This window comes from Bombyx mori, chromosome 10, assembly GCF_030269925.1.
Source record: "Bombyx mori chromosome 10, ASM3026992v2".
NCBI classification, from domain to species: domain Eukaryota; kingdom Metazoa; phylum Arthropoda; class Insecta; order Lepidoptera; family Bombycidae; genus Bombyx; species Bombyx mori.
In genome coordinates, this window is record NC_085116.1 from 17077184 (window position 1) to 17098374 (window position 21191).

At 36.7% G+C, this 21191-nt stretch overlaps 2 protein-coding genes and 1 long non-coding RNA gene across 4 annotated transcripts; 1 reads left to right on the forward strand and 2 right to left on the reverse strand.

Moving 5' to 3' along the window:
* The first annotated feature begins 595 nt into the window (after positions 1–595).
* On the forward strand, positions 596–8950 carry LOC101746688 (pre-mRNA-processing factor 19). Of its 2 annotated transcripts, none has more exons than XM_062670767.1 (7): positions 596–662; positions 1522–1671; positions 2163–2296; positions 4468–4608; positions 6887–7063; positions 7669–7910; positions 8219–8950. In XM_062670767.1, the coding sequence occupies exons 3-7, from the start codon at positions 2225–2227 to the stop codon at positions 8847–8849; spliced, it is 1263 nt and encodes a 420-aa protein (XP_062526751.1). In that variant the 5' UTR covers positions 596–662; positions 1522–1671; positions 2163–2224; the 3' UTR covers positions 8850–8950. The 2 variants fall into 2 exon arrangements, with proteins under 2 accessions (XP_062526751.1, XP_004921562.3); XM_004921505.5 differs by lacking the exon at positions 596–662 and adding an exon at positions 1074–1275.
* On the reverse strand, positions 8863–11746 carry LOC134199571 (uncharacterized). The gene is made up of 2 exons (XR_009974123.1): positions 11606–11746; positions 8863–9040 (listed from the first exon to the last, which is right to left on the reverse strand). It is a non-coding gene; the product is annotated as an uncharacterized LOC134199571 (long non-coding RNA).
* Positions 11747–15935: 4189 nt separating this feature from the next.
* On the reverse strand, positions 15936–20197 carry LOC100101162 (ring finger protein 5; the record flags this gene model as incomplete). Its single annotated transcript, NM_001099618.1, is given in 5 exon segments — positions 15936–16463; positions 17161–17323; positions 18261–18399; positions 19762–19920; positions 20120–20197. Coding segments are annotated over 4 exon segments (555 nt in total). The 3' UTR covers positions 15936–16365.
* Between the last annotated feature and the right edge of the window lie 994 nt (positions 20198–21191).

Genomic DNA, 21191 nt, shown 5'->3' on the forward strand with positions numbered 1-21191 from the left:
AAGCAACCATGCCCACTGAGCACCTGCGTGAGCCGGAAAGTGAGGCGTCCTCTGTCACGATCCACCCAATCCACAAGGACCGGACGAATCGCCTCGACGGCCCTACGACCAGCCGAAGGATCAGCCAGCCGTCTGGACCATGACTCCAGCACGGACCGCCGAGATTGGGCCCTTCGCGCTCTGACCACATTGGGGCTGGGACGCGCCACGCCCCGGTTACGAAGGTCAGCCCACCACTGATAGTCAGCGGCGAGCGCCTCCGCTTCCAGAACCCAAGGTGGCGTCCCAGCCAGTACACACGCCGCCTCAAAGGAGATGATGCGATAACCACGGATGAGTGGTATGGAGTGTAGAACTAATCCTCTTTACATTTAGGAGCTTATAAGATGTGTTAAGGATGTCAGCAACTTGAATTAATAAAAAAATTAGCTTTATTGGAAATGGACAACCTAGAATATTGTGGGAAGTTAAAATAATAAACGAAAGCATCAGATAGATTTTTTTTCTTAACAATTTAATATCTGCTAGGGAGCTTAAGTGGCGGAAAATCTAACACAATTGTTGTGTGGATGTTGTATTGTGTTAGATTCTTCTAAATAGTAGTTCTATAAATTCTCAATAAATATCTACTATTTCACGGACAGTTTATTTCATTTTTTACGGTTTGTGTTGGAGTTTGTATATTAAATGTAATGGCAGGCAACACTTGACACTTGATTAGATTTCGAATATTAGAATGATTTTAAATGTTTAAAAAACAGATCATTGTATTCTCCTAAGAAAATGTCATGACTTCTCATCTAGACACGGCAAGACAAACATGTAATAGTTTTGTAAAAAATATAAAGATAATAATTGTATAATGGTGTAAAAGTGTTCAAGCAATCTGCAATATAATTATAATGAAGCAGTTGTGTTTTTAAATAGCCCCTCATCACCTACAGAACCCAATCCCCTCAAATATAACCGTCCAACAGTTTGTCTCATGTCATTTAATTTTATTTTATTTTATTCAACTTCGTTTTGGTCTATTTCACTTTTAAACAGTAGATATGGCTTCAACCTTTTTTACCAAGTGGTGAATGAGCTTCATTCCCATTGCCTGTCTAACGGTCGAATCAAATAAAAAAATATCTATGGCGGTCACAAAACTCAAAAAGCCTAGAGTCGAAAGTTGGAATGGTTTTGTTTGGTTCCATGTAATTTTACGGCTCCGTGCAGAATTTTCAAACCTTTATAGTGATATCATAAGCAAAATGTCTCTCTATTGTGCGAGTAAGTTTTAGTTTAAATTCAGTAAATTGTAAATTAAAGGAGCGAAACGTATAAAGTATGTTTATTTTGAACGGATGCGTACCTGCCGGGCTACTAAAGTTTTTCATCAATTTTAGACAAAAGTTTTGATATTTGTATTTTAGAAGTCATTATTCCATTTCATAGGGTTTATTTCGCTATTTTTATGAATATTACAGTTTTATGAAAATTAACAGTTTATGTGAATAACCTAATTTATTAATTTAGTATCAAATGAAGTTCCCGAAGTACCAGTGGTATCACCTACGTCAGGAGCTGTGTTTGAAAGGAGAATCATTGAGAAGTACATAATAGAAAATGGCGTGGATCCTATTAACGGCAAGGAGTTGAGAGTTGAGGACCTTATTGAGATCAAAAGTGAGGAACCTTTCAATCATAAATGGCTTAAATTCCTCTAAGAGGTTAAGAAGTAATTATTAAATTATATAATAAATTAAACAATATCTTATCTACTTCAATACATAAGATATTAATTTTGACGAGTATGATAGACTCTGTAACATAGTGAGACCGCATAGTGAGACCGAAAACTCTTAAAGTACTTTAAATGTCTGATTAAGTAATGAATAATAAGTACAAGATTGTATTCATTTGTAGTCATCATAGCCCCAAGGCCACACTTTGTGTACTCATATTCAGCAAAGCAGCTAAATTGCAAGATCAAGTTATATACATCATGCAAGAAATAGTCACACAATTTTTTTTAAACAATATAATGTTATGAAGATTAGTGTAATAATGCTATCTTATAATTCATATGAGACAGCAAAACTTCAGCTTAACAAAGCCTAAAACTTGTCTCAATGAAAACTCAAGAGATAGTAATGAATAATTCATTTCTCAAATAGCACCACCTATAGTAAAGCCAAAACCTCCAAGTGCCACATCAATCCCTGCCACACTGAAAAGCATGCAAGATGAGTGGGACGCCCTGATGTTACATGCCTTCACACAGAGACAGCAGTTGCAGACTGCTAGACAAGTTAGTAATGAATATTTTTTAAATGACAAAGCTCATGTGTGTGTTTCAAAGCTGTAGAACAATAAATTATGTTTACCAGTTAAACTATTATGCTTATTGCCTACATATTAATATATTATGTATATGACAGATTGGCTGGTTCCATGGGGTTTTTAAAATGATGATGTCAGCGTTTCTGACACCATTTTCTTCATTGTTATCATTGCCTTCCATAGTGACACTAATTAAGATTCATTTTTCCAATGAATTCCATTTATTTAATTTCAAGTGTACAAGGATAAGAGCAGAGAATTCTGCCTCGTTCAACAGCTTGAGCTGGAATGTTTTGTGCGACAATAATCACTCCTATTTATACTAGAATAGTGCGAGTAGCTTAGTTATGAATTCTCTTGAATACCGTCTTAAACAGTTGTTGATATGTGTAACATTAAGAATATAGTCAACTTCAACTATTTTTAGTTAACTAAACAGTGACGTTGCGCCGACATATATGTTATAATGAATAGAGTACAAAAGCAGGAATTTAATCGAACTGTGATCTTGTCTGTCCAATCAATATAGTAAAAAATACATCCCTATTCATGTGCAATTGCGAATCCTTTATATGTTTGGACATATCATTCGTAATGAAAGCTCATTGGAATGTTTAGTGGTTCAAGGAAAAGTAGACGGCAACGCTCTCGCGGCCGATCATCCACAAGGTGAACAGACTTGATTCATCTACGAAGTGTTTCCTTACTAAATGTACACGTACCACCACAAATAGAGAGAGATGGAGAAGTCTCTCAAAAGCCGCAACCAAACATTAAGACATACGTAACCACGACCACTGTGCCAGAAGTGTACGACTGAGAAGAATTCATTTTTACTTTATTGGTTTAGCTCCTATTATATGTCCGTCATGACTATTGATTGTAGGAGTGGGTGATATAAATCGTATATAGATTCAATATCTATATATCGCAGCAATATCGTTGAATCCGATATCGCCCCGCACGAAATCTATATATCGATATCAGCCGATACACGATATTGCTCGATGTGATGCGCATCGCCATATCGCGATATCGGACCGATTCGTGAATCGAAATCTATATTTCGATATCAGCCGATACACGATATTGCTCGATGTGATGCGCATCGGCATATCGTACCGATTCGTTAATATCAGCAATATTCGTTTGGTTCGTATCGAATCGGCCAGAGTGAGTGAGCGCGCGATAGGGATATCATGTAATGAATGAAACAGAAATAGGCATTATCCATACAATTGTAAACCTTATATTTAAGTCCATATGTCTGTAGATTATTCTTAGCGTATCAGCAGGATACAATTAAGGAAAGAAGTTTCAACTTTCGACCCTAACTTGAATGCAGTATAGCCTATTTGCATCGTTGAATTTAATTTCACGCGCTTTGACCTTGAACTAGAATTTTTGGACAAGTGTTTATAAATACTTAAAAGTTTTTTGTGTTTGATTTTTAAAGTACACATTTTTCTATTTTTAGTTGAATCCAAATAATTGAGTTTATTTCTTGTGTTTGTATTAAACTTTTGAAATCTACACTCTTTTGGTATATTTTGTAATTTTAAATTAAGACACAAAATACTAAAAACTGAAAATAATGTAGCCAGTCCTAAGCCTGGTAAAAGCATGAAGGAAAGTTTTTTTGATATTTTTATTTTCATGTTCTTTTTATTACTTTAAGATCATATTATATATTGATATCAGAAAATCAACCGTATAACGTTGACTTAAATCTATATCTACTACGATATTATATCAGCGTATCGTTTCAAATCTCAAATATCATGAATCGAGAAAATCTACTAGCATCCATCAATATATAGATTCAGAAAATATATAGATTCAATATCCGATATTGATCCTCGATATATAGATACGATTCGATACGCGGCAATACCGATATTACCCACTCCTAATTGATTGTGGTCCATCACATTCCTCACAGCATTGTAGAATTTTTAACATGGTTCTAAATCTTTGAACCAGTCAGCCCATCAGGCTGCTGCTCAGCCACATGACAGTCATTATCACTCAACTGTAAATCTATAGTTTTGTTACCGTCATGTAAAATACACAAATTATTTCAGGACTATCATTGTTTATGCCATTGCTATTAGGTCAATAATAATTTAATATTTGTAGGAATTAAGTCATGCATTGTACCAACACGACGCAGCGTGTCGTGTGATAGCCCGACTCACAAAGGAGGTGACGGCGGCGCGAGAGGCCCTCGCCACACTGAAACCGCAGGCCGGCATTGCAGCACCCCAAGCACCACACCCCGTAAATATTGTTTATTCCATATATTTATTGTACACAAATATCTACTATTGTGTTTCACCACTAATATTGGTGTAGCCATATAAGTTGATGTTTGAATGTTCCTAGTAAAATAATTCCAACACAATTAATTTGTGGACGATGTGTTTTGACACATGAATAAAATGTCTTCTGTACACATTTGTATCATATCAATAGAACTGTTACTCTGATATAAAAACAATACTGGATGGAATTGAGCTGTTTCTGAAGCTGTTAGCTATTAATTAGTGGTGAAGCAATTTCTATTATGATTAATCATAGATTATCTAGTAATTATTTGGGTCCGAAGAAAGGAACAGAATGAAGCCCAGACAGCTAGTAAAGTAAGAAAAATAAAATAAAATTTATCACTCTTTGTTCAAACACGTCATGACTAACTATCTACATATATATTAATACGTGATACAAAAACTTTGTATAATAACCGGCAAACTTCTTGAGCATTTGTTGACGTAGTGGGGGTAAGTTTGCGCATGGTACACTCACGTGCAAAAACATTACTTACTCTGCGTCATAATGCTATTAAATTATTAAAATCAACATATGTATTTATTTATATATTTATTAGAACATCAACAAAACATATAGGTTAATAATTGTAATAATTTAATCTTGGGGTAAAATAGATATTCCTTCTATTAAGTCAAAACTAGAGCTGTTGCCAGGTCTTGGTTCAGTTAAAGCGAAGCTGGTATTTGTAATTTTTTTTTCGTTATCATAATCTTGACCATCATCATCATCACTGTTTTCATCACCCGAGTCGCTATCATCGTGATGAGTCGACATAGGGCTCATCGGCGTAGTTTACAACTCGGTCGATTCGGTCTTCTTTTTTGTCTATAATTAATTATTTTTTGAAGATATTCGATTCGTAGTAATCGAATGTTACTTTTTTCATTTACCAGCTTTTTTTTATTTATTTTTTTATTGCCTTTGTAGGCAGACGAGCATACGGCCCACCTGATGGTAAGTGGTCACCGTCGCTCATGGACGTCAGCAGTGCCAGGGGCAGAGCCAAGCCGCTGCCTACCGATTATTTTCTGTTCTTTTTTTCCATCTGAAGCCTAGCTCTTTCATAATTCGTCGTAAGCTTCATTCCGAGCCATTAAAATTTATATCTTCTTTAAATTCTTCGAAGCCTTTCTACGGTACGGAGTTTCGCTGCTTGTTATGTAGTTATTATGATTACATATTTTTATTACAGATTGAACGAAACTATCCATTCCGGTAACTTTCTTCTTCCCTGATCTTTTCTTACCCGGAGTCCGAAACACGGCGAGCAAGCCAGAGCCTTTAGCTTCGTTAATAATGCACCTAACAGTACTCACTGATGTTTTTGTTGCTTCCGAAGTCTGTTTTAATTTTTCCATATCATTCTTCCCCTGTTTTATAATGAAGCAATATACGTCGTACACAAATTTTCTACCCTTTCTTTTAAGTACTACACCAGTTTGTCACGGCATAGTGTATGTTTTATAAAAAATCAACAAACACTCAACAAATAGCAATGGCAACAAAGTCCACAAGCAATTATAACAAATAACTTAACGATTAATAACGATAGACTTTCCACTGTACGCAAGCGTACTTTTGGGAGCAAGCGGAATGAAGGCGCGGTGCGGGACGAAAGGTTCGACTGATCTACCAATAACGCGCTCGATACGATTTCCCCTGCCGTCGCGCCTCACCCTCACCACCAAAGTGACCTAAAATTCGGTTCTGCGCAGTCAAGGTCATTTGCTCAAGAAGTTTGCCGATTACTATACCCCTTTTTAAGAAAATTGCGAGGACGGAGGAGTATGAAATTTCCCACACTTATAGAGAATATAGAGAAGAAGTGCAGAGTGCTAATTTTTTTTTTTGATTATGCATAAAAATACATTAAATCAATAAGGAAAACATTACACACACTACCATGTATTTGACACACACAAATAAAATATACTCTTTGTTTATTGCTAATCTTTTGTTATGACTTAAAATCTGTAGTAAAATTTGAATAGGTTCATATTGTTTATGTTTAATATTATTTGTCTATGGTCTAGTCTTGGCGAAATCTGTGATTATAGAAGTATAATAAATAGTCTTTGACAATAGAATCATAATAATGTTCAAACGTATAATTTCAATTAATTATAGTCGAATTTCGACTACTGCGGGACCACCAGTATAGACAAGTAGCTACCCTAATGTGTCACTGATTTTAGATGCATCATTTTAAATTAATTATTTTGTCCAGACGGAGGCGTCAGCAGGCAGTGCGGGAGCAACAGGCATGTCTGCGGACGTGGTGTCTCGTCTGCAGGAGCGCGCCACCGCACTCACGCAGGAACGGAAGCGCCGAGGCCGCACCCTGCCCGAGGGACTGCTGGCACCAGAGCAGATCAGAGCATTCCTCACTCTCGCATCGCATCCTGTATGTATCTAGCGCTGTGCAATAATAGCCTTTCGAAATAAGTAAACAATAGTTACCTCTAGAAATTATAATAGGGGGTCACAAATATAAGTGTGGGTGGTGAAATGCTAAAACACTCAGTGTACTCATATTGACTATGCTGAGGTGAAAGTTTCCTAACAGGTACCAATTTTTCTAAGAAAACACTTAAGTGTCCTAACATATGTACAGGAATTAATTGGATTAAGGGATAACATTATCGTGGTGGTCGCACTTATTGTAACACGACCCAACTGACTTCACCATGAATTAATGGGTATCAATTGGAAGTGTGGGACACTCTTTCTACTATAAAACTAAGACTTAGACCTCATATGTTTGTGTGGGTTGGCACCATTCATGTTGTGATATCCCATGCTCCAGTGACCACTTACACCAGTTGGGCCGTGAAATCGCAAATAAAATGTACAGAATTTGTAAAATTGCATATTTACTACTATATTGTGATCCAACACACTTCTAGAAGGGACTTCAGTCATGCACTACAATTATCTAAAAGTAGGGCTGACATACTTTGATAATGGTTAAGTATTTTAATTTTTTTATATCATCTATGTTATTTTCAGGGTCTTCATTCAGCCAGTGTTCCTGGTATCCTATCTCTGGACATCAATCCATCCGATCACAGTAAACTTTTGACTGGAGGAAACGATCGTAACGCAACAGTCTTTAATAAGGATACTGAACAAGTTGTGGCCATTCTCAAAGGTCACACCAAGAAAGTCACCAGGGTTATATACCATCCGGATGAAGATACGGTCATCACAGCCTCACCAGATCATACCATACGGGTTTGGAATGTGCCAACGTGAGTATGGAGATACCAAAAGAATGATATGGAGAAAATTTTGCTTATTTACCTAAACTCCGTAAATGTAAAAAAATCAAAGGTCATGTTCATTACATAAAGGAAATCTGTGATTTTTTTTATTATTTTTATTTACTACTGGGAATAGGCAATAATGGATTTTTTAATCTGTCTTGGGAATTAGCTTCTTAATCAACCATTGTAAATCAACAGCTAGGTGCTTACATTAAAATATTCAAAATAATTTCATTCAACTAAGTAAAATCAAATAACTATTACGTTATTTATTTATCTTGAAATTGTTTCAGATCTCAAACAACGGCAATACTACGTTCTCACGACGGTCCAGTGACCGGCCTGTCCCTGCATCCAACCGGAGACTATGTACTCTCAACCTCTTCAGACCAACACTGGGCGTTCTCAGACATTCGCACCGGACAACTTCTGACAAAAGTCAGTGACTTTTCTGGAGTGAGTCTCACAACTGCACAATTCCATCCGGACGGTCTCATTTTTGGTACTGGAACGGAAAACTCACAAGTGAAGATTTGGGATCTAAAGGAGCAAAGCAATGTAGCCAATTTCCCTGGTCACGTAGGACCAGTTACTTCCATTTCCTTCTCGGAGAATGGGTACTATTTAGCCACAGCTGCTGAAGACTCATGCGTTAAATTATGGGATTTGAGAAAACTAAAGAACTTTAAGACCATTCAGTTGGAAGAAAACTATGCTATCAAAGAGTTGTGTTTCGACCAAAGCGGTACATATTTAGCCATAGCCGGTACTGATGTGAGGGTCTACTTGTGCAGACAGTGGCAGGAATTGAAGGTGTTCAATGATCACACTGCTTCGGCCACCGGTGTCAGGTTCGGAAAGAACGCACAGTATCTCGCTTCCACCAGCATGGACCGGACGCTCAAACTTTACGGGATAGAATAAGAATAGATATAAGTTTAGATGGATGGCTCGCTTTTTAATTGCTGTAAAATGTGCATTTCAAATTAAAATGTAATAACTGGAATTAAAATCTTCAGATATTATTTCTGTTTCCTTACATTGGGGTTCAACGCATCCATCACTCATGCTCTTGCAAACCTCACCTAAATTATATCAGCAGCAATCATGATTGCCTGAAAAAAAAAAAAGTTCAATTATGTTTTCAATGAAAAATAATAATTGAACAATCAGTGTGTGTTCAGCAACTACTCTACTCGTTCCTGAGCCGCTAATGTTAAGTGCTTTTATTGTGTTTATTGTTTCAACAGAACAAAGTACAAATTATACAAATACTGTTATGACTATTATACCGGTCACTCACATTCGCACGAATACGCAAACCCACAAGTGTAGGACGACATTTGCAAAGTATTATGCAAAGTTTTCGCTGCATTCGTGGTTTTCGAAGCTGTGTCGGTTTTTAAAGGACATCAAAGCGCGCGAACTGCGATCCTTCGCGAAGTCTCCCACACATTCGTGTGACCATTTGTGCCCACGATTGCGAAGGTAACGGACGTTTCGCCATTTTCATAGTACGTGACGTCTACTGTGTAGCGCACCTTCATCATGGATTGGAACAACACCAAGGTGATGGAGTTCATTGAACTCCTGCAAAATGAATCGACCATATGGGAACCTCAAAAGAAATCCCATAAAAACAGCATGGCTGTTAATGATGTCTGGGAAAGAATTCAAAACTCTTTTTCTCTTCAATGTTCTATTGACGAATTGAAAAAGAAGAGAAATTCGTGAAACATTCGTAAACAAGTGTAGGAGGAAGCGCAAACGGGTTCGCAAATTGAATACCGAACCCATTTGCACAGCCGCTAAGTTTGCGAATGAATGTCTGACAGCCCTTTGCGCGCATGTGAGTGGCCGGCATTAGTGACGCGTATTCACAATCTAATATATTATGTATTGACAAAGATCAATTGCAGGCATCATTATTATAAACATAATTTCGAAATAATTATAAAACGATATTCAGTATTATTATATCTGTAAATAGATTGAAATGTTAGATGAACATCCATCACGACTGGCAGATTCATAATTAACAGCTCAGCACGTAACGTAACGTGCTCAAAAGTCAGCTGTTTTTTTGCTTCTAGTGCCTAAAAGCACCGTTAATGGATCGGTAGGATCCATAACGACGTGCTTTGGGCGACGTCGACTGTTTACCATTCGGTCTACAGGAACGGGTATGTAGTTTCCAGCGGCCACGACAAGAGGGTTCTCACGTCGTGCCGTCTTCTCGAAGTGGCGCAATGATGCCGACTTGTCAGCTGATGTGGGGAGTACCTAAATGACCGCGATCTTATTTGTGGGCGCGGCCTCATTGTTCATACTAAATTGTTTTCCGTTACTGTTGCTGTAGATTCTGTAATTTTTTTCTTTGAAAACAGTAACAGTGAGCCCTCCAGGCTGTTGTAAAACTACAAACGATTTAAATTTCGTAGTTTACACGTGGGCATGGAACGAACTCGTCATTGTGTAACATTGTTCCCAATTCTCAGTTACTAATTAATGTTTATTGGCAAAATGTTACTCTTTATGGTAACTGATTGGTGTTATGCCACTCAGTTACCATTCGGCCAGTTCGGCCAGTTCGGCCACTCACATGTGAAGGGCCGTCAAACATTCATTCGCAAACTTAGCAGCTGTGCAAACGGGTTCGCATACTCAATTTGCGAACCCGTTTGCGTTTCCTCCTACACTTGTTTACGAATGTCTCACGAATTTCTCCTCCTTTTTAATTCGTCAATAGAACATTGAAGAGAAAAAGAGTTTTGAATTCTTTCCCAGACATCATTAACAGCCATGCTGTTTTTATGGGATTTCTTTTGATGAAGATACGCTACACAGTAGACGTCACGAATTATGAAAATGGCGATACGTCCGTTACCTTCGCAATCGTCGGCGCAACTGGGCAAACGAATGTGTGGGAGACTACGCGAAGGTTCGCGGTTCGCGCGCTTTGATGTCTGTTAAAAACCGACACAGCTTGGAAAACCACGAATGCAGCGAAAACTTTGCATAATCATTTGCAAATGTCGTCCCACACTTGCGGGTTTGCGTATTCGTGCGCATGTGAATGACCGGTATTAGAACATAAACACCGTCCCCTAGAGATGTGACGACGAAGTGACTTGTACTTTAATAACATAACTTACAAATCAGACGATGAACTGTTTTGCGGCAGAAATAGGCAAATTGTGGGTTTGGTACTACGCAGCGGTCGTCTTGCAGGTCACTTGGCCACAATAATTGTAAGATAATTCACTCGTGACCGAATTTAAAGGAATGCAAAACAAAAAAAAATACCGCGTTCAATGTGGTGACAGTTATATAACCTTGTGCGTATCATGTATTAAAAAATTCAATTCTGACATAAAAAGACAAAGTTACAGGAAATATTACTTAACATTGGGTAACATTATTACTTATTTATTTATTTTATTTCTGCAAAACTAAACGCATACGTATTCTACGGGGGTTTATTATGTCTGGCGAGCGTAACGGCCCATAGCGTTGAATTCAACGTCTCGAAGGCCGCAGCCCCCCCTGTACGCGCATTTTCATTATCAAAAATTCATTTCCTATGAAAAAGGGTTATGCACCCATCTACTAATGTCTGTTACATATGGCGCCTCTGATAGTGACACAATTTCCGTAAGTGCCGCCATAGTAACACTCACCCACTAACCCTTCACCACATGTTTTTTTCCGAATACGGTGCGCTTGGCGTAGCTCTCCACGAATAAATTCTTCCATCACCTGGCTTTAGGAATTTGAGACCGACGGTACGTGGGGAGAAGGAACCCCGGGGCAGTCAAGTGAGACTATTCCCACCAATTCCAGTCTTCTTGTTGAAAATGGTTACATAGTTCCATTCACTCGGTGTATATATTCTGTACAATGAAAGCGACAGTGTGGAATAACAACTCTACAGTCGGAACTATTCAAAAAGGCTATTAAATGGTTTTTATGAATTGAATTATATTCAATATCAACAAAAGCTGTAATCAATTTCATCACAAACTTTAGACCATTCATTAAGAGCGGTTCAGGAATAGAGGCCATGCGGACAACATACTACAAACTTTCATTTTCATTACATAATTGTTAAAGTGTCTTTCTTCAGTTTACATATTTCTCGTTAAGAATTCGCTTTCTTTTTTACAATATAAACTAAAATTGATTGCTATATTTGAAATATCGACTGGCCTAGTCAAAAGGCAATGCGTGTGTATGATGACTCAAGTGAACTGCGGAACGTAAACACTCCTCGCGTCTGTGGTGAACGAATTCATTTTACAAGCCATCGGAACGAATCACGATTTGCAAATGTCTCGTTCTTATTTTTGGAGCTCACTTCTTTGCGGCTTGTTAGCAAACGGCTTCGAATTTCTTGGAACCTCGTTCTACCTCTGATGTAAAGTTATGGTTTCTTAGCACGCTGGTAAGATGTAGTCTCTGGCCAACATTCAGTTTCCGACACGGTTCTGCGAGTCGGTCGTCTACTGCTGTTCAACGATAACAACCCTAGCAGCATATCTAGCTATCTCAGTTCATTTGCAGTAACAATTCACACATAACCACGATAAATATGCATTCAAGGTCAACATTTAAATAAAAATTAAATAAAAATCAAATCAATTGGCTACTATTCTTACAGCAGTAAATAATACAATAATAATGAAAATAAATGAAATTCGAAAAAGAACTTTAACTTCATTCACGTGCACCAAGTTGCACGAGGACCAGAATTTTTATAATTGTCTTCCTTTAAATTTGTGTAAAAGGATCGATATACGAAAAAAAAAAACATTAAATATAATATATTTTACTAACAATCACGCCACGTTAACTGGTCCCGTGATAAGTTCGTAAAGAACTTGTGTTACAGGTACCAGATAACGGATATAAATGTAAGATTTTTATTATACACATACATATATTTAATATACATCCATAACCCTGGAAAATACAAATATCTTCCCTTGGCGGGATTCGAACCCGCAACCCCCTAGTGTAGTGACCATGTCACATACCACTACACCAGACGGACGTTAATTTGAGCTGCGTGTCGGAACTGGGTTCTTATTGAAACATTTAAAACGCATATTTTATGATATATGTACTGGATAGATTTTAATTCTTTTATTTTAATAAAGGCTATAATATTAAGTAGCGTATTTTATTGTTACGCAGTATTGTCACTAATCTTCAGTTTATTATGTTCAAATGTCTTAAGGATTATTCGATATTACTTTGTCTGAAGTAATACTTATTATCAGCTATTATCAGTTATATTTTACTGGTGGTAGGACCTCTTGTGAGTCCGCGCGGGTAGGTACCACTACCCCGCCTATTTCTGCCGTGAAGCAGTAATGCTTCATGCATGCTAAGTTTCGGTTTGAAGGGTAGGGTAGCCGTTAGAACTATACTTGAGACCTTAGAAGTTATATCTCAAGGTGGGTGGCGCGTTTACATTGTAGATGTTTATGGACTACAGTAACCACTTAACACCAGGTGGGCTGTAAGCTCGTCCACCCATCTAAGCAATAAAAAAAAGTTTTAATTCAGTCAATCAGTGCTTTCACGACATTTTTCCTTGGGCGTACACAGGCACGATATAGAATAATCTGGTAACGGGTGTTTGAGAGACCACGCGGCAGTTCGAGTGTACGGGCCCGGGTAACCGCTTGCACGAGATGGGTCATCGCTCTCAAGTTGAACCCGTGAGTATTCAATCGAGCCGAGATTTGTAATTGTTGTTGACATTTAACATAAACTTTCTGCCTCAGTACCAAGTTAGCTATCTGCTATCTTATATATCTTCAAAATTTTTTATTTTTTTATTGTATAGGTAGGTGGACGAGCTCACGGCCCGCCTGCTGTCAAGTGGTAACCGCAGCCCATAGTCAACTACAAAGTAAATGCCGCCACCCACCTTGAGTTAAGAGTTCTAATGTCTCAATTTTTAAAGTACAACTGCTGCCCTACCCTTCGAACCGAAACGCATGACTGCTTCACACCAGAAATAAACAGGGTGGTGGTACCTAGGACTCACAAGAGATCCTACCACCAGTAAAAAGATGGCAGATGCAAGTTGTACTGAGGTCGTTATTATTCTTTTAATATATTATAATTTTTTTTAAATTACGTCATCCGTAGTCTGGAATACTAAAATATTCGACTTGGGATTCAGAAATCAATAAAAGTCGAAATCAAACCTTTAGACTTCATTTTTATAATGCTTATGTACATACTGTAAAATTTTAAGAAAAACGTCCTTAATAAATTATTTTATTTTATTTATTACAATAAAATGAACCTTCCCATTAAAATTTATGTACTTACAGCAAATACAATAACACAATAATAATATATACACGTTATATACACGAAAATATTATAATAACCACAGATTGAACACGCAATACTTCAAAATATAGCGCAAATGTAGTTAATTAAATTACTGGCGTGATTAAATTCATTTTTGAAACCGTTAGACCTTTTTACTGTTTCCTAAACTTACTACATACTACTGTTTTTCAGGAGGTAATTTTCAGCGTTTCCACCAAAATACTTTTTTACGATCTACCACCATCTTTGGTACCACCCCCGCGCCAATTTGTGATGAGCAGCCATCAGCCCACCACACCACGAAGGCAACATCCCCACGGATGCCAAGCCGACCTCATTGAACTCACCATGAAGTTGTGGTGCCCAAAACTTTCCTTCGAATGCGTCAATTTAACAATTTCCAACAATTTTAGAAAATTACCTTCTGATACAAACATCAATGCACGTTAATTTTAACATTAAAATAAATTACATAATATGTATTTTATTATTATGAACTTTTAAAGGTTATCATAAAAAAAGGAATGTTGGTTCAATAGGAAAAAATACCAGGAATAATATTAGATTAGAACAGTGTACATACTTATTGCGAGTTTTTTTCCCCGAGCGGGAAACGAAGGGACTTTTTCAACTTCATACAAATTTGAGTTAACTTTTACGCATCGAGAACGTTAAAAAACTCGCACTAAGCATACAGAATGGCGACAGTCCAATGATGTTTTATTTTTTAAATTTGTGTTTGAAAAATGTGTACGGAGTTGAGAGCACTGTGCCGTGAACCTGCACGTTTCCAAAACAATACTCATATTGAGCACAGGTGAGCTTTACGGTATGTCATAGTCCTGGTTAGTGGATATTTATCGACATTACAACATTTGTGATGTCATTCTAACAGGCGTTCTGGTGGTGTTTTTTCTTATTTCATTTCTATGCGTCCACCTCACAAGCCACTCGGCGTTTAGTGCTCATCGGCGCTCACGGACGCCACTCGATTGCTGCTCGAGGCGTGAGGTCGAGCTCTCGAATTGTTTCGTGTTTGAACTGAACGCGATATTGAGCCGTAAATATTTTCGTTCACTCGTCAAACCTCAGAAATTAAATGATTTCTTTAAGCCAGTCAGAGTTTTTACGTAGCGGTTGTTATCTAACTAAAAACACCGAAATATATTTGATTTTTTTCTCAATAATCAGTTGATTGTGTTATTTAAATATTTAAAACTTCATTTATTCGTTTGGTTGCTACAGTGACTAGCTTTAGTGTTAACATTATGTTTTGTTATTTCTGACGTTTATAATACTCGTAATAATTTTTGTTCTACGTATTTTTATTTAACGCAATGTTAAAAACTGTGGGAAATATTCTGTATTCAAAACGGCGCAATTAATGAAATCAAATGATGAGATACGTGAGACTAAACCGTAGGTAAATTGTAAATGTTTTCATTTCGCACGGCTCGCGAATATCCAAGAACATACGGAATATTTACATAAATGTTTTCGCTTTTCAGTTCTAGTCCAGATCCGCGCCGCATTTAATACTCGCACAGAAATATCATCGCATAAAAAATATTTCGAACTAAAATGTGTAGGTATGTACCACATCAAGGGTTTTTGATCTTTTTCCCTTCATTTGGTTTTTTTTTTTTTTTTTTTTTTATTGCCCTTGTAGGCAGACGAGCATACGGCCCACCTGATGGTGAGTGGTTACCGTCGCCCATGGACTTCAGCAATGCCAGGGGCAGAACCAAGCCGCTGCCTTTAGTGTAATGGCAAAAAATAAAAAAGTTTACTGTTGATAGCCACATTCAAATTGGCGGTTGCTGATGGTGACACGCTATTGCTCTTTTTTAATTTGACAAAAAAAAAATGTAACAAATTCCCAGATATCGTTCTCATCACATAAATATACAGATAAAAGGTTCGGTGTCTTTAATTAAATAACCACGACTTGATCTGTCACTGTCAACAAAACACTACCGTAGTCACAAGAATCAATTTTGAAAAGAACTTTTCAAGTATCCTTCTATTAAATAAATGTTTACAGAGTTAATTAGTATTGTAACCTGGTGGCAGTACTTGTGGGCGGTCAGGCGAACACCAGCCACAGCACGAACAGGATAGCGACCCACAGGAATATCTTCGATAGGAACTGCTCTTCTTCGAACTGGGCCGTACCGCGCGGCGCTGCGGACCAAACTGACACTCTACATCCGGCCTAGGGGTGGAGGACCCGCCGGGCCATCCTTCCCCCCCACCCCACCTCAACACTCGGTACTCACCCCTACCGACTCTAACTGCACAGCCAGAGGCGGACGGGTCTGGCATAAATTAATCTATACATATAAATAAAATTGGAGTGTGTGTGATTGTAATATTGAAATAACCACTTTCTACTACATACATATGAATACATACGGGTACATACACCAAAATAACATTTTTTACAATTATTGTCCGTTCCGGCTAATCTGTCCGTCAAAAACGGCTGGACCGATTTTGACTGATAGGTAGCTGATGATATAAGGAGTAATTTAGGCTCCTTGTTTAGACTAGCTTCGTCCCGTGGCGTCACTCGCGGTACGACAATAACCATATATCAATAATAAAATTTAATATTTTCGAAACGAAGCGAGAGCGGGTCGCTAGTCTATCATAAAACTAAAAAATAATATAGAATCTATTAAAAACCCAATAATGCGTCATTAGTGTTGGATGTACCTAAGAGAACCAATATATATGGAGTCGACTCTCTTGGACCCCCAACTACACCTTCCATTGTCAAATGTTGATGTAAAATTTCAATGAACTTCGTGTGTTCTCAGGGCAGATCAAAAGAGCTCATATTTAAAGGTAGGGAAATACTTATAACAAATATACAAACCGGCGCTAGGCCTTGGATCACCAAAATTAAATGTCGAGGTGAAAATTCCAAACGGGAAGGCTCCTATCCCGAACGACATGTGGAATCCCTCGCCGAAGCCGAAACCTGGGAAGCCGCTCGTACTCTCCGGCTCCGTGCGCTGTCCTGCCGGCCGGGGGGGCACCTGCGCACAATACACGTCCAGGCTTTATTCCTGCTCTGATAACAATACCTCTGAGTTGGGCAAAACCAAACTTTATATGAGCAGCAATCACTGATCAGTGGACCACAGGGTCCACTTGGTTTTAGATGCCTGTCAGTCTATATCACCAAGTAAGTGCCACGGACCACACTAAAGTGAGGTGAATGTATCAATACTATACTCAATAGTCACATATCTGGGCATGAAGTTAAGGTCTCAATTATATTGCTTCCAGCATTTTAATCGCCCTGCAACACTGCTTTGTAGCATAAGGGATACGACGGTAATACCAACTTGTGTGGGCTCTTATTACGCCCAACCACCAGTAATGATGCAAATCATAAAAATGTGCGGATTTCATTTTTATCATACAATGTTAAGTATAGTCTTCAATATATAAATAATTAATGCTAGGATTTTTTTATCGGGTTGATTAGAACATTGGCATAATTGATTCAAATAAAATAGGAGTGATAAGCTTTAAGTTAATTTACAAAAAAAAAGTATTTCTTCACTAGTTTCAAAAGCTAACAAAATACGCTTTTATAGAAAATCCAACTAAAAATAGAAAATAAATTTTAATAAATTTGAATTAAAAATAGTGTAAGAAAAAATGATTTTATTGTAAAAAAGCATGGGGTGCTTTTCAGGATATTATCAAAATAACCCTTCTACTCATATCTGTTCATAAAATATTTATAACTACTTGAACTAGTCGTTAAGCCGACGTTTTTAAGGTCAAAATCATGTTCAGAGATTCCGTTACTCACTAACATACATACATCTGAAGTTTAAAAAAGTTTCATCTGAAGTTAAAAAAGTTTCAACTGTGTTGTTGTTGACAATATTATGCTTCAGAAGTATAGAAACAACAAAAGTGGTTTCTATAATTTTACATTATTTTTTTTGTATTACTTACCTTGTTTCTTGGGTCTTCCTGCTTTGTGTTTCCTCTTCCATAGAGCGGGATCACTTTCTCTCTGCTGATGGCAGCCTTGCAAACAGGACAGACTTGCCGACTGGGTCTGGTTTCCAACCATTGATGTAAACATGGCCAGCTGCATTGTAAACAATATACCATCATAGTCTCTTTGAAAAACACTAGTGCGCAATGAGTAGCAAGTGAACACAAGATATGGTTAAACTCAGACCTTGCATTATAAATCATATTATATAATCTCATAAAATATGCAAAGGTTCTCTAACAATTTAACAAGTTCAAGTTTTCTCTGTTGCCAATCAGCTGACTTCATTTCTCCCATTGAATTCATTTGGCATGAACGACTGGGAGGGTAAAAAATTGTTCACCAACAAACTCAATGTTTTGAAATTATTGGAAAGTAAGTGGAAAAAGCTGAATAAAGAATATTTCAGGAAATTTATTTTGCCTAGAGATATGTGTGAAGATAATTAAAAAAACACGAGGGACATTTCAATGAGGCTAAAGTTTAAATAGGTAAATATTGATATTGTATGTTAAATTCTTATTTGGTTTAGTTTTTAATTTTACTATTTTTTATTAGACTTAACTATGTTTGTTTCTAAACAGTGTTGTGTTTTTAAGTAGCTCCAAATATATAATATTATTTTAAACTTTTATATGATAGTGTATATGAAATTTATTTTACAATACAGTATTTTCATAAGCATAAATTTTTTTTTATGTACTGATTAACAGTAATATAACAGTTTATGTTGAACAAGTTCTTATCTAGAAATTCAGTAACTTTTCTGTTATAGTAGGTAAACTAAGCCAGCTAAACTGATCTGAGCCCCTGTCTAAAGAGTGTGCATCACTATGGTCCAATAATTGGCCCTACCAGCTTGAGGACGCTTTACCAGTAGATAAAAAGCTGTATTTACTTTTTACAATATAGGAAAATTTATTTTATAGCCTTCTTTGGCTCTCCTTGACAAAACAAAACTATAGTCTTGAGAGACCCTGACTATCAAATCAATCAAATCTGAGAAAACATCAGAGGGCTGATGCTAAAGAGAAAAAGCATTCAATTTTCAAATGTACATATTGTATGCCACCACCTTCTTGAGAGACCATGGCTCTACTAATCTATTTAATGTAAATCCTGATTTTAAAGATCTGTTTTAATATAGAATTAATTTTGATTAAAATAAATTGTCTTTTAACATTTTTAATAAATCAATAAATAGATAGATACAATTATGTTGTAGCACAAAGCACAGCTGTTCCCATTCATAGTTCATTCCATTCAGTGTATTGATTTTACTGCATTACAAGGTCAATGGTAAGTAATGAGAATGAATAATAATGAGCATAGTTTAATGCAAATTATTCAAATGATATTTTACCTTTTCAATAGTTGTGAATATTCATAAAAAATCTTTCAGCCATTAGATTTAAATCTAATTATTTACTGTATTAATTACGACAATGAGCTCACCAGAAGAGGTGGCCGCACATACTGACGACTGCATCACGGGCTGTGTCCAGACAGATGTTGCATTCTAGCATTCTTTCGTCATGTTTGTCTTCTTCGCCACCAGCGTCGCCCCCAGGCGCCGAGGGGCTCGCTCGCGCTTGACTAGTCTCCGCCATTTCCCTACATTACGAAATATTTAATAATCACAACTTGACATTCTTTTTTGGAACTGAAATTTTCAATTTATGAAGCGTTATCACGATACTGGTGTAGTGACGTTCGCTTGGATGTTATTGTGACACGACAAAATATATTCAAATTATAAATTTATAACAAGTTATTGTTTGCAGAGAAAGGTCAATAACAATACAACACTTGCCACTTTAAATTTGATGTTTGAGTTTATTATTTCATATAGAAACTTGTTAATAAATAAATAAATCACATTTCCAATCCCGTGGTATGCTGATTGCTGATCTGTCAGTAGATGTCATTCAGCGTCAAAAAATCTTGATTGTCAATTGTCAGCTGTAAGGACAAGGGTCCCATGACAGTCGATGTTTATGGAAAATATTGGAACTCGCAGTACATATCTTTATCTTTTCTACAGTATACGATATCTGATATGGGAAGTAATTACAAAAAAGCGATTAGGATTTATTTTATTTCAATTATTTTTTAAATAAGGAAAGATTTGTAATTATTTATTTCGTACCTTTACCAATGAATGGAAAATTATTAAAATTATGCCTCTTTAAAAATAGAAGTATATTTCTAACACTAGGTAATACTAAATTAACCCTTAAGATCAGATGAGTTGGTTGTATAATAGAGTTATCTAATTATCTAGGGTAGGCCACACGCTGGTGTTTACACGCACTTTTTATTTATGTTGTCATAATTACTAAAACAGTACGAGTACATTTTGAAAACAAGATAAAAAACCACTTATTAGGTATATTAGTTTAATCAAATATAAAATTACTGAAAAAATTATGTTTTCATGAAAATTAGTTTCATTTAAGTATATCATAAAATATTTCAAAACACCTATGCATAAATTGTTATTCATATCTACGAAATGAAATTAAATGAAACGGGTTGAGAAGGGATGAAATCTCAATAGAATGGTGGTTATTTACGGAAACTTTTTCAGTCTACTTTTTAAAAGAACCCAAGAAGCTACGTCCAGCAACTTTGTTTCATTTTCCTACATTTGTGCACGTTAACAGAGGATAAACAGTTAATAAATCTTCTTTATTATACATTTAAACATGAAGAAACGTTAACACAAACACAATTCTATTCGCGCTCCCGTCAAAAACTACTCAAGAATTAATTTTGACCAACCAAAGACATTTTTTTTTGGTACAATTTTTCCTTAGGCCTATACAACCTTGTCATTTTTAAAAAAAGCCGAGCCCTTATATGATTTATATTATGTCCTGAAA

Bases quoted from the DNA above. Each gene is read 5' to 3' on its own strand.
- LOC101746688 (XM_004921505.5), top strand. From the start codon at position 1,083: ATGAGCTTCATTCCCATTGCCTGTCTAACGGTCGAATCAAATAAAAAA. The intron at 2,297-4,467 runs GTTAGTAATGAA...TAATATTTGTAG, and splicing joins AGTTGCAGACTGCTAGACAA to GAATTAAGTCATGCATTGTA. The intron at 4,609-6,886 runs GTAAATATTGTT...TATTTTGTCCAG, and splicing joins CACCCCAAGCACCACACCCC to ACGGAGGCGTCAGCAGGCAG.